The 13,818-nt window shown below is 51.6% G+C and overlaps 1 protein-coding gene across 2 annotated transcripts in view; it reads left to right on the top strand.

The window, feature by feature from the left end:
• CALN1 (calneuron 1) overlaps positions 1 to 13,818 on the top strand; it is a 120,909-nt gene that overhangs the window by 44,783 nt on the left and 62,308 nt on the right. For both annotated transcript variants that reach the window (XM_056506879.1, XM_056506878.1), the window contains exon 3: positions 12,944 to 13,087. In XM_056506879.1, coding sequence (XP_056362854.1) covers positions 12,944 to 13,087 — 144 coding nt within the window. The remainder of the gene's footprint in view (positions 1 to 12,943; positions 13,088 to 13,818) is intronic.

Genomic DNA, 13,818 nt, shown 5'->3' with positions numbered 1-13,818 from the left:
AGAAACCCAGGAAAGCTTCTCCTACTCCTGCTGTTAGGTACTTTGGAATTAGGAACTCCCTCTGGATTTGGGAATGGGGAAGGTCCCTGCAGGTCTCTCCATTTCCCTGGGATCTGGCAGGTTCCACTGAATCTCCTTCAGGAATGAAGTTCCCAAATCAGGAGACCAGATTTGTTCCCATCACTGAGCAGCTCCCAATTATCTCTTTACATTTCCAATTATCTCTTTACATTTCCAATTATCCCTTTACATTTCCAATTATCCCTTTACATTTCCAGAGGTGGATGTTTGACACTCCCTTCCCAGCTCCTCTCCCTGATTTCTTTGGTTGGAAATCAGGCTGGGCTTAGGAGATCCCTGGGACTGGGTGACCTTTAGCAGTGACATCCCAGAGGAGAGGGCTCATGTGGCTGCACATGAGACTTTGTGGAGCTTCATTTGCAATAATTCTTGCTAAAATCCCTTCCCTTTTCCTCCCCAGTTGCAGGCACACCCTGGCCCAGCAGAACTCGGGATTTGGGGCTGGATTTAGGGATTGGTGTCACCCTGGCTCTGCCCAGGAGCAATTCCAGCTGCTGGAGGAGGGTTCTGGAGCAGGCAGGGCTCCTTGTGGCTGGTTGATGGTTGGACTTGATGGTCTTGAGACCTTTCTCAGCCTTAATAATTCTGGGACAGCAAATCCAGACCAGAACCTGTCCCATGTGCCTGGAGGTCAAATCCACAGGAATTCCACCCCCCCTTTGGTGCATCACTCCTGGTGCTATGGACAGACCTCCACAGAGTGAATGAGCACTCACAGTGCAGCTCCAGGGCAAAATTCAGAGTTTGGGAGGGATTTGCAGTGAGTTGGTGCTCTCTGCACAGGGAAGTACTTGGGGATTGCTGAGAAAGCTGCTGCAGCCATGGCAGATCTCCAGAGAGGCTTTTTGGGGCTCCCTGTCCCTGAAGGGAAACACTCCAGTGATGCTTTGGGAAAAGCTTTCCCAAATTGCTTTAGACTTTACCAGTTGGAATTCTTCCATGGAAACCTTTTCCTTTCCCAAAACACAGATTTGATTCCATTCCCTGTTGACAATGGCCCTTTCAGCCAGAAATAACAGGAGGGCTTCATTTTGGGAATGCTGCAATATTTCCTTTGGAATTGATAATTTCAGTGTTTAAACATTAAATAATGGGGCCATGGAATCCTGGGACTTCAGTGGGGTGAAGGCTTTTCTGGAAACCATTCCCAGCAGGAATGATGGATGAGCTTTGTTCTGTTCCATGGCAAAGCCACGGCAAGGAAAGCAAAGCAAAGCAAGGAGGAGATTCCTTCCCGTTTCTCCTCACCTTTCTTTTGGCTGGAATATTTGGAATTAACCCTTTTGCTTCACTGTGGTCTGATCCCTGTGGCCAGGATGCTGAGGAGGAGGCAGCCAGGCTGCCCAAAAGTTCCTTTTTCTTCTTTTCCTTTTTCTTTTCCTTTCTTATCTTTCCCTTTCTTTTTATTTTTTCCTTTTTTATGTTTCTTTCTCTTTATTTTTTTTCTTTTCCTTTTTTATGTTTCTTTCCCTTTCTTATTTTTCCTTTTCCTTTCTTTTCCCTATTCCTTTTCCTTGTTCCTTTTCCTTTCATTTCCCTTTTCCTTTTTCTTTTCTCCCTGCTGTTTTTGTTTTACTTTTTCTTTCTTGTTCCTTTTTCTTTTTTCTTAATTTTCTTTTTCTTTTTTATTATTTTTCTATTTTTTAACTTCTTTCTTTCTTTCTTTCTTTCTTTCTTTCTTTCTTTCTTTCTTTCTTTCTTTCTTTCTTTCTTTCTTTCTTTCTTTCTTTTCTTTCTCTTCTCTCAGGGAAGCATTTCTGTGTTAGAACCACTCAGGCTTTATGGAGAGAAGCTTCTTCCAGGACAGGAAAGATGTTGGGAGTTGGGGAGCAGAAAATGCAGAGGAATTTTGGATGAGAAGCATGAAATGAGAGGCACACTGTGCCCCTTCCTGGGGCAGTCACCCTCCTTGGATGGGGATATTGCAGAAACAAGGAGTGGGAATTAGTGCAAGGGACAGAGAGTGGCTGCCCCTGGATCCTGGCAGTGCCAGCTGGGGCAGTGGGAGGATACTGGAAGCCACTGGATGGGCTTTCCCAACCCAAACCACTCCAGGATTCCATGAATCTGCTGAGAAGAAAGGGATGAGGGGATGCTGGAGGCACTGCTCCCATCCCTCCTGGAGGAATGGGGGAATAAGAAGGAATATTTCATTGTGGGCTCAATCCCACAGTGCTGAGCAGGGTCCAAGGTCCTTCTGTGGTCCTGAGTAAGGCCTTAATAACCTGGGGTTAATGAAAGGCAGAGGGATTGGGGGAGCAATGGAATCCAGGGAGTCCTGCTGCAGGCACTGCCTGTCCTGCTGGGGTTAGGATGGGTCAGGGTGAGTTTGGGATGGGGGGAGGATCACAACCCATCACCTTTGTCAGAGTCAGGTTCAGGGTTTGGTTGCAACAGATGATCCCTGTGGGCTGTTCCAAGGACATGATTCCAGATGTGCAAGAATACTGGGCAGGAAATTTCCAAGAGAGAGGGCTCAAAGCCCAGTTAGGACTCTGGGAAGCCCAGGGAAGGAGCTGCACACGAAGGGACAGGTTCTCCTTCCTGCTGGCACAGACTGGTGGTGCTGGTGGCAGAATACCGAGCTCATGGCAGCAGAAAGTCGGGGCAGGATGAACATTCCAGAGGAAATCAAACAGAGGAAACATTCCCCTGTGGCTGCTGGGGGAGCGGGGATGGGAGGGGTGGGAGGGATGATCAGGGATGTGAGGGGTGATCAGGGATGGGAGGGGGGATCAGAGATGGGAGGGGGGATCAGGGATGATCAGGGATGATCAGGGATGTGTGAGATGATCTGGGTGATCAGGGATGATCAGGGATGATCAGGGGTGATCAGGGATGTGAGGGATGATCAGGAATGGTCAGGGGTGATCAGGGATGTGCAGGGATGTGGGGGATGATCTGGGCTGATCAGGGATGATCAGGGATGATCAGGGATGATCAGGGATGACCAGGGGGATGATCAGGGATGATCTGGGCTGATCAGGGATGATCAGGAATGATCAGGAATGATCAGGATGATCAGAGGTGATCAGGGATGAGATCAGGGCTGATCAGGGATGTGCAGGGATGTGCAGGGATGTGCAGGAATGATCAGGGATGATCAGAGATGATCAGGGATGTGGGGGATGATCAGGGATGATCAGGATGATCAGGAGGATGATCAGGGATGATCAGGGATGTGGGGAAGATCAGGGATGATCAGGGATGATCAGGGATGATCAAGGATGATCAGAGGTGATCAGGGATGATCAGGGATGTGGGGAAGATCAGGGATGATCAGGGATGATCAGGGATGTGCAGGGATGATCAGGGATGATCTGGGCTGATCAGGGGTGATCAGGATGATCAGGGATGATCAGGGATGATCAGGGGTGATCAAGGATGATCAGGGATGTGCAGGGATGATCAGGGCTGATCAGGGATGATCAGAGGTGATCAGGGATGTGCAGGGCTGATCAGGGCTGATCAGGATGATCAGGGGTGAGCGGGAGCTGTGCAGGGGAGGCTCGGGGAGGGAATCTCTGCTGCTCTGTGGAAGGAGGAGGGAGGAGAAGGTTGTTTGCTGATCGAGAGAGCTGTGAAAGGGAGATGAAGCTTTCTTTGGAAAACACTGGAAATTTATTCCCTCCTCATTCAGCCTTTTAGCAGCAGGTTCTGGTGTTGTAAACAAAAGTCATAGCATGAATGTGAAATTTATCTGCCTTTTAGTGCTGATCTTTCAGTGTGGGGTGTTACGGCTTCTGCTTCTTTCTTTTTCCCTTTTTCCTTTCTTTCCTATCTTTCCCTTTTTCCTTTTCTTCTTTGTAATATTTTTCTTCTTTCTCTTTTTAGCTCTTTTTCTAAAATTTTATTTTTCTTTTTTCTCTCTCATTTTCTTCTTCTTTTTCCTTCTCCATCGAGGCTGGGTAACACATTTTTCCCTGACCTTGCACATCCTGGGTTACAGAACTTGCAGGAAGCCTCACAGAATTCCTGGCTCTGGCCACCCACCTCAGGAGCAGCCCCACCCTGGGGTGCAGAGTTGGGCAGGACCCTGAGCCCACCCAGGGCAGCAGAGCTCTGGGGCATTTCCATGATCAGTAATCCTTGGCAGGGAAGCCCAGGGGGAGCCTGTGCCAGTGGATGTGGCACAAAATGCTGATTTTTATCCAGGGAGCAGAGCTGGACATTGGTTTGGGCAGCCCCTCCATCCTGGTGCTGCTGTTTATAATTCCAGGGCTGGGCATGGGTGTCCAAAAATCCCTCAGGAGTCTCCTGGTGGAGCTCCACAGAGCCAGGGATGCAGCAGGAGGGGAGGGCAGGGATCTGAGGGAAGGTTTCAAGCAGTGATGAGCCCTCATGTAGGAATTCACATGGAATCATCTGTAGGGACAGGAAATTATCTGTAAGAATTAACATGGAATTGTCTGTAGGAAATACCATGGGTTTACCTGTAAGAACGGGAAATAATCTGTAAGAATTGATATAGAATAATTTGTAAGAATTAACATGGAATCACCTCTAAAAATGACCACAGAATAACCTGCAAGAATAAAGGAAATCACCTGTAGGAATTAACATGAAATCAACTATAAGAACACAAAATAACCTGCAGGAATTACCATGGAATCACCTGCAGGAATTACCATGGAATCACCTGTAGGGATTATCCTGGAATCACCTGTAGGAATTACCATGGAATCACCTGTAGGGATTACCATGGAATCACCTGTAGGGATTACCATGGAATAACCTGCAGGAATTACCATGGATTCACCTGCAGGAATTACCATGGAGTCACCTGTAGGGATTACCATGGAATCACCTGTAGGGATTATCCTGGAATCACCTGTAGGAATTATCCTGGAATCACCTGCAGGAATTACCATGGAATCACCTGTAGGGATTATCCTGGAATCACCTGTAGGAATTATCCTGGAATCACCTGCAGGGATTACCATGGAATTACATGTAGGAATTACCATGGAATCACCTGTAGGAATTACCATGGAATCACCTGCAGGGATTACCATGGAATCACCTGCAGGAATTACCATGGAATCACCTGCATTTATGCCAACTGCTGCAGCATGCACTGAAGTATTTGGTGAAGGATATCAAGATGAAATATTTGGAATATAAATGTTCTCAGCAGGCTGGGAGAGGTCCCTGGAGGCTGAGGCTGCTGCTGCTGGGGGTGACTTGGCCACCAAATCTGCCCAGAAGAGACAGAGCCCCATTTCCCAAAGCTGCAGTCACTCCTCACTGGGGAATTTCCTTCTCACTGAGGCCAAATCCCCTCACATACATTTGTTCCTGCAGTGGTGCTGCTCACCTGAAATGGCTTTCCCCTGTCCTGGAGTGTCCCCTCCCTCTTCCTGTCCCCTCACAGGTGGAAATCAAAGCCCTTCCCTGTGACTGGGGCAGGGCTGGCACAGGGTGCCCATACAGCTGTGGCTGCCCCTGGATCCCTGGCAGTGCCCAAGGCCAGGCTGGGCAGGGCTGGGAGCAGCTGGGACAGTGGGAGGTGTCCCTGCCATGGCAGGGGTGGCACTGGGTGGGCTCTAAGGTCCCTCCCAACCCAGACCAGTCTGGGATTGCATGAACTGAGTCCTTCCCTCCTCTCTCCCAGCATTTTCCCCTCTCCAATCCTCATGTCCTTCATTCCAAGCTCATCCCTGAGCCCAGCCTGGCCCTTTCCTGGGCACTGAGAACCTGATTCTTCCTCCTGATTTACAGGTGGGGTCACAGCACAGCCCTGCCCACCCTTCCTCTGGCGCTGAGGGTGAGCCCTGCTTGTCTCCAGCTGGGAATTCCATGGCAGGGAACTTACAGGGAAGAGTGGAAGCTGCTGAATTGCCAAATGCTTCTGACACCGGCAGGATCTCAGTGCTGCTGCTCCCCCAGCCTGCCCTCAGGGATTCTCAGTCCTTAAAAACCTCCCTTTGAGGGCAGATCTGGGAGCAGTAGCCCTTGTTCTGTCCCGCATTTCCATAGGAATGAGGGTTCCCAAAGGCTACCTGGAAATGTTCGATGTGTTGAGGAGCAGAAGCACCAAAAATGTGTTTTCCACAAGAGAAGGGAGAGATAAATAAAAATCTGCCAAATTCCTGTCAAACAACCCCCTCTGGGGATAGAGCAGAGCCAGCCTGAGCTCTGGGAGCTTTTCTGGCTTGTTTGTGCTTTTGCCATGCCCGTGTCTGGAGCACCTCAGCCCTGTGAGTCCTACTGCTCATCCCATTTCTGCAGCCCTGCAAATCCTGCTGCTCATCCCATTTCTGCAGCTCTGTCCATCCTGCTGCTCATCCCATTTCTGCAGCTGCTCATCCCATTTCTGCAGCCCTGTGAATCCTGCTGCTCATCCCGTTTCTGCAGCCCTGCAAATCCTGCTGCTCATCCCGTTTCTGCAGCTGCTCATCCCATTTCTGTAGCTCTGTCCATCCTGCTTCTCATCCCATTTTTGCAGCCCTGTGAGTCCTGCTGCTCATCCCATTTCTGCAGCTGCTCATCCCATTTCTGCAGCCCTGTGAGTCCTGCTGCTCATCCCATTTCTGCAGCCCTGCCCCTGCCGGCTCTGGGGATGCTGAGAGAGCAGCCAGAGGCTGCAGAGCTCAGGGGACACGGTGAGAGCTCCATCCAGGGGGGTCTGAGCTGCTTCGCTGCCATCCCGATAACCAAGGGAAATATTTTGACATTTCCCATTGGAACACGTTGCCATCCGATAAACCCGGGGTTATTCTGACGCTTCGTTGCAATTTGCGGCGAGATAAAAAAACGCACCCAAAAAACCACGAGTGAGAATAGCAGATGGAGGGCTGGAAATTTCCATTTTTTTTAGCCGTAGTAGTTCCAAGCCTCAGTGCCGGTTCACTCGAGGACGAGCTGTTTTGAGCTTTCAGATGGTGCTTGGGGGCCCGAAGGTGCAACAAGGGCTGGGATGGGCGGGGAGGCTTGGGGCGGTGTTATCTCAGCTCTTATCTCGCTAATTACAGCACCTGCGGACTGCGGGGTCGCTGAGCGCTGCCTCGGGGTGGGATTTACACCCCAAACCATCCCAGGGCAGCCAGGGGATGCGATGGAGCGAATTCTCCGGGGAATTGTTATTTCTCTTCCTCCAGCAGACACAACAGAATTACGATGGTTGCCCAGAGAAATCTCTGGAAATAAACCTGGGCATGAAGAGGAGATGAGCGGGAAGGGCGGCAGGAGCAGGGAGAGGGAGGGGAGGATGGATTTTGGGGAGAAGGGAAGGGAAGGGCTGGAGCAGGAGCAGTGCCTGGGGTGATGAGAATGGATTTTGGGGAAAGGGCTGGAGCAGGAGCAGTGGCAGGGGTGGTGAGGATGGATTTTGGGGAGAAGGGCTGGAGCAGGAGCAGGAGCAGTGGCAGGGGTGGTGAGGATGGATTTTGGGAAGGGCTGGAGTAGGAGCAGTGTCAGGGGTGGTGAGGATGGATTTTGGGAAGGGCTGGAGCAGGAGCAGGAGCAGTGGCAGGGGTGGTGAGGATGGATTTTGGGGAGAAGGGCTGGAGCAGGAGCAGTGTCAGGGGTGGTGAGGATGGATTTTGGGGAGTTAAGCACTTGCTGGGCCGGCTGTCAGGGCTCTGGCAGTGCTGTTTGTGCCCCTCGGACAGGCAATGAAAATTCTCCTTTTCCAGGTTCCTCCCTCCTTCTCCCGGAGGAGGGGGTTGATTGGACGGTGCTGGGGAATCAGAGTGCAGCAGTTCAATGGGAGGAGAGGGAGGGAACGAATTCAAAGTAAACACATCTCCCCCTTTCCCTGCACAGTCTGCAATGCTCAAACAGAGCTGGGAAGGGAGCGCTGTGCTCTGGGCTCCTGTGGAACAGAAATCTTCACACCCAGGGAGAAACTCAGGATAAACTTTCATGGGAACCTTTTAGGCTCTGCTCCTGCTGCCTCAGCCCCTTCTGTCCCAAACCCTGACTGCTCCTTTCTCCTTGCTGGATTTTTACCCTTCCCAGCCGTAGATAATTCAGGAATTTAATTCATGTTGTGGCCTCTGCCTGTTTGAGGTCATTAACAAAGGTGTTAATTAGGATGATTGGGTGGCCAGGGTGGGATGGGGCTTGGGATAGCGGAACAAGATGAGCCGTGGTCCCTTCCAACCCAAATTTCTCCAGAACTCTCTGATTCCATGGGGCAGGATGAACTTCCTGTTCTCTGTTTTTTTTACTGGGATCTCTTCTTTTTCCCCTTATCCTCTAATACATTTCTGTGTCAGCTGCCCACATTTGGGAGTAAATGAAGACACTACTTAGGGAAAGAGGAATAAATACTGGGATCTCTGCCTCCTCAGGGAGGGGAAATCCACGTGCTTGGGTTTCCCTGCTGCCATCCAGGCTGGGCATGGGGAGAGGGCAGCTCCTGGGGCAGCAGGACAGTAGGACAGAACAGGGCTCTGCTCTGCTGGGTCAGGGCAAAGCATCCCTGTGGAGGTGCTGGAAAGGGAAAGATCCCAAAGCAAGCCCCAGCAGTGTCTGTGGAGAGGCTGACTCCATGGACCACATCCCCTCGCAGCTCGGAGCCAGCAGCATCTGTTGCCATGGTGACTTGGTGGGGAAAGGCATCTGGGGAAAGTGCTGCTGTATTTTTAGCTTTGGGTAATGAAATGTAACAGCTGGAGAGGAAGGTGAGGGGCAGCCCGGGGCCCTGGGGTGGGGTCTGGGAGCAGGGAGGGTGCTCAGGATGGGCAGCACCTGCAGGACCCCTGGGAAGGGATGGGGATGGGGAGGAGCTGCTCCGTGGGGAGGTGGAGAGGAGGCACTGCCCGAGGTCACAGTGCTCCCTGTGCAGTGTGTTCAGCCTATAAATAGCTCCCATCTACCTCTGCACAAGTGGTATTTATAGATGGGGAACAGGCTGTTTGGTGATGGCAGTGGATTGGGAAGGGTGTGCCAGGCTTGGTCGAAAGTTCAGGTCACTGAGAGGAACAGAAAGCCCCAAATGGGGAGGGGGTGGGTCCTGTTCTGCTCCAGGCTCAAAGGCTGAGTGCTGTCAGAGCAGCTTTTGGGGTGGGTGTGCCTGGAGAGGGCCTCAGCTGGAGCTGCTGGGTGGATATTCCACAGCAGAGCCCTGGACAGCTGTGCTTTACCCCTGGCATTCACCCCTGGCATTTGGAGCAGTCTCACTCACATGTAAACTTCTCCAGATTCATTTTTACTTCCTAAAATCCTCTCCTGGCTCCCTGCAATGGATCTCGTTCTTCTGCCTTCAGCTGAGAGAAGTTTGTTTTCCCATGAGTTGATTTGGGTGCAATATTTACTGCACTGGGCTCTCAGGATCACACATGAAAGGAGATTTCCTGCAGCTGGCAGAGTCTGATGGGATTCAGGGATTCATTCCTGCTCCAAAGGCTCCTGGAATTATGAGCCAATGCTTTGAGCAGCCTCCCCACCTCTCCCTCCCAGGCAGGGAGACAAAGGGAATTGAGCTTCAGCAAGTCACAGCTGATGCAAACCTGAGGGTAGGGATGGGAAATGTGACCCCAGTATTGCTGGAATGAACTGCCCCTCCTCTCTCTGCATCTCTGGGCTCTGGGCTGGGTTAAAACTGGTTCCATCTCAGAGACAAGCAGAGCTGGGGTCAGCAGTGGCCTGGGCAGTGGCCTGGGGGTCAGCAACAGTTGGGCAGTGGCCTGGGGGTCAGCAGTGGCCTGGGCAGTGGCCTGGGGGTCAGCAGCAGTTTGGGCAGTGGCCTGGGGGTCAGCAGCAGTTTGGGCAGTGGCCTGGGGGTCAGCAGCAGTTGGGCAGTGGCCTGGGGGTCAGCAGCAGTTGGGCAGTGGCCTGGGGGTCAGCAGCAGTTGGGCAGTGGCCTGGGGGTCAGCAGCAGCTGGGCAGTGGCCTGGGGGTCAGCAGCAGTTGGGCAGTGGCCTGGGGGTCAGCAGTGGCCTGGGCAGTGGCCTGGCCCCTGCAGGACCCTGCCCATGGGAACAGGGCCAGGCCAGGGCTGAGCCTGGGTGAGGTGCTTTAGAAGCAGATTCTGATTTGTAAAGCTTTAAATAAAGCTTAGCAAAGACCACCAGGACCGTTCCCTGCTGGGCTCTGATGCTCCTGCCTTTCTCCCAGGAGCATCCAAGGGTTTCCTGCAGCCCCTCTGCAGGGTCTGGGGGCCCCCCCAACACCTGGGGACAGGCAGGGAGTGGCTCTGGCAGCCCATGGAGGGTTGGGAATATTTTCTTTAAAGCCTGAACTACTCCAGGCAGGCCAAACATTTTCCATCCTCCAATTCCTGATGGAAAATGGAGAAAGTTTTAATTAGTTTGGGTTTCTTTTCCCAAAAAAATCTGCTGAGTTTTCCCTCCTGCTTCTCCAGTGAAATGATTTAAATGAAGGTGAAACTCCTCTGAGCAGTTGCAGGGCCCTGGGGTGTTCCCTACAACCCCATTCCCAGGGGGAGATGATGGAGCATCCCCTGATTCCTTCTCCAAGCACGGGACTGCTTCACCAAACTGGGAACTGGCTCCTTTTCCCTCCTCACCTCCAGCCTTGCAGCTGCTGGGAGGTTAAAATTCCTCTGGCATTTGCAACAGGCAGATCTGGGGGTTTGGGGCAGGGAGCTGAGAGCTCTGTGAGCAGAGACACTGAGGTGGTGGATTATGGAATCATGGAATGTCCTGAGTGGGAAGGGACCCCCAGGATCACCCAGCCCTGCACAGACACCCCAACAATCCCTCCCTGGGCATCCCTGGCAGCTCCTGGAGCTCTGGCTGTGCCCATTCCCTGGGAGCCTGGGCAGTGCCAGCACCTCTGGGGAAGAACCTTTCCCTAAAATCCAACCTAAACCTGCCCTGGCACAGCCCCAGCCCTGCCCTGGTGCTGTCCCTGGCACAGAGCAGAGATCAGAGCTGCTCCTGCTGTCTGCCCCCACACAAGTGGAGAGGGGCTGCCTGGAGCAGCCAAAAGTTAAACCAAAGTCAGATTTCAGGAGCTGAGCCAGGCTGAGGACGATGGATGGAAGTGATTCCTTATGTTCCATCAGTATTTTTATTGATCTGAGGCTGTTTAGTGCTGTAAAAACGTTATAAATTAAAGAAAAGCTGTGAGAAGGATCTAGAGGCAGAAATCACCCAGGGTGACAGCAACAGGATGAGAGGAAAAAGCATCAAGTTGTGCCAGCAGAGATTCAGGCTGGATACTGGGAATTATTTCTTCACAGGAAGGGTGGCACAGGGTGGAGTCCCTGGAGGGGCTGACAGCCCCGGGGAGGTGGCAGCTGGGGACAGGGGGCAGTGGTGGCCTTGGCAGTGCTGGGTTCAGTGGCTGGACTCGATCTTGGGGGTTCTCCAGCCTTCCCAAGGGTTGTGTGTCTGGTCCTGGGATATCCTGTGTGCACAGGAGCTGTGGGACTGTTCCTGCAGACACACACAGTCACAGGGTGATTATCTGCAGGTGCTTTTATTGAAGAGCTCTGGGAATCAGGGGTACAACCCCAAATCTGACATGGACATGCTTTTATACCCTTTCCATTGCATAACTATATATTAATCATTAAACCCATGTTCTGTTGTATACACTGATCTTATCCATCATGGATTCTTGCAATTTTCATCAGGTCCCCCAAACATCCTTTCTCATGATTCTTGTTACGATTAAACAATAATTCTATCCAATTACCAAACAATCATTAGGTAATCCTCTCTTGATAGAACAATGCCCTCTGCCAGGGAGCAAGCCCAAAGGTCCAAAGAGCAGTTTTTACAGTTTAAAATGTAACACATTATGTTAATATAAGGATTCCTATAGGCTGTATGAAAATGCTATAGAATTTGTATCTTGTGTTACATTGGTTAGTGGAAATTAGAATATTCATCATGGAAGAAGATTTAATGTATTGTAAACGGGAAATCTTCTCTCTTCTCTTCTCTTCTCTTCTCTCTTCTCTTCTCTTCTCTTCTCTTCTCTTCTCTTCTCTTCTCTTCTCTTCTCTTCTCTTCTCTTCTCTTCTCTTCTCTTCTCTTCTCTTCTCTTCTCTTCTCTTCTCTTCTCTTCTCTTCTCTTCTCTTCTCTTCTCTTCTCTTCTCTTCTCTTCTCTTCTCTTCTCTTCTCTTCTCTTCTCTTCTCTTCTCTTCTCTTCTCTTCTCTTCTCTTCTTCTCTTCCTCTCTTTACTCTCCTACCTTTGCTCTCTCTTCCTCTCTCTCTCCCTCCTGCTCTCTCTTCTCTTACTCTCTTTACTCTCCCTTCTTACCCCTCTCTTACCTCTCTCCTATTACCCACCACCCTTTATCCCTTTGCTCTTTCCCAGCCCCTCTCACTCCTGGTCTCACTCTGTGCTGCAGCCAGCAGCCCTCAGTAACACTTTATGTTCTTTCACTCTTACAATAAACTGCAGCTGTAACTTTTATCTTATCCAGACCGAATGAGTTCAGTCACTGGCGACATTCTATCCCGACACAAAGACTCCCGCACAAAACCATATTCTGGGAGACGATGGATTCTGATGAAAGCAGGTTCTGGTTTTTGGGAAGGTGGTATTGAGATGCATCTTGCAGGTCTGGTTTACGGGAAGCTGGCATTGAGATGTGTTTTCCCGATGGCTCTGGTTATCTTAGTCGTGGGTGCTTGTCGGGCTCTCATCGTTTGGGTGTTCCCTGGGCAGTTCCATCTCCGCTCTGTCTATTTAATTGTTAATCCGGGCTGCCCTGCCTTTGTTGGACGCTACAATGCTGTGATGAGGCAATCTGCGTCCTTTCCATCCGTGCTCCTCTTTTCGGTTTCTGAGTTTTCTTTTTTATTTTATTCACACAAACATTGCTTACTCTACATTATCGCACCACTTTACACGAATTACATTATATCAGGTATCACACGACAGCATCTGCTGCTTCTGTGCCTCACCAGCTCGTCCTTTCTCCCTTCCTGCAGAGATCCGTGAGGCGTTCCGAGTGCTGGACCGGGACGGGAATGGCTTCATCTCCAAGCAGGAGCTGGGCATGGCCATGCGCTCGCTGGGCTACATGCCCAGTGAGGTGGAGCTGGCCATCATCATGCAGCGCCTGGACATGGATGGTGAGTGCTGCTGGCTGGCTCTGCTCCCCCCGGGCGGTTCACAGCCCCTGCATCCGCACCCAGCAGTTCCTGGTCGCCAGGGGAAGGTGGGGAGGGAGCTGGAGCTTCGCTTTGCCCCACGAAAGGAAAGAGCGAGGTGAGATGTGAGCCTGCTGTGGGTAATCCCGGGCAGGAGGCAATCCACGGACGGGATGGATCATCCCCTGTGGGATGCAGCTGGGTGGAGACAGAGCAGCTCTCACACAGTTCACAAATCTCAACAATCCCTCCCTGTGCATCCCTGGCAGCTCCTGGAGCTCTGGCTGTGCCCATTCCCTGGGAGCCTGGGCAGTGCCAGCACCTCTGGGGAAGAACCTTTCCCTAAAATCCAACCTAAACCTGCCCTGGCACAGCCCCAGCCCTGCCCTGGTGCTGTCCCTGCCCCACAGAGCAGAGATCAGAGCTGTCCCTCAGGAGGAGCTGAGTCTCCCCTCATGTGAGCAGAGAGGGGCTGTCCCAGCCTGGAGGGGACATTCCACAGCCGAAAAACAAACCAAAGTCAGATTTCAGAAGCTGAGCCAGGCTGAAGGTGATGGAAGCAAATTCCTTCAATGCCACCACCACCATGGAACATCCTGAGCTGGAAGTGACCCCCAGGAGCATCCAGTCCAGCTCCTGGACACCCCAAGAATCCCACCCTGCACAGAAAATCTTTGCCAGGCGCTTTGAACCTTTCCCTCTGCCTTCCTGGG

This window comes from Oenanthe melanoleuca, chromosome 19, assembly GCF_029582105.1.
Source record: "Oenanthe melanoleuca isolate GR-GAL-2019-014 chromosome 19, OMel1.0, whole genome shotgun sequence".
NCBI classification, from domain to species: Eukaryota; Metazoa; Chordata; class Aves; order Passeriformes; family Muscicapidae; genus Oenanthe; species Oenanthe melanoleuca.
The sequence above is the reverse complement of the archived record's forward strand: the minus strand, read 5'-3'. Positions and strand labels throughout refer to the sequence as shown.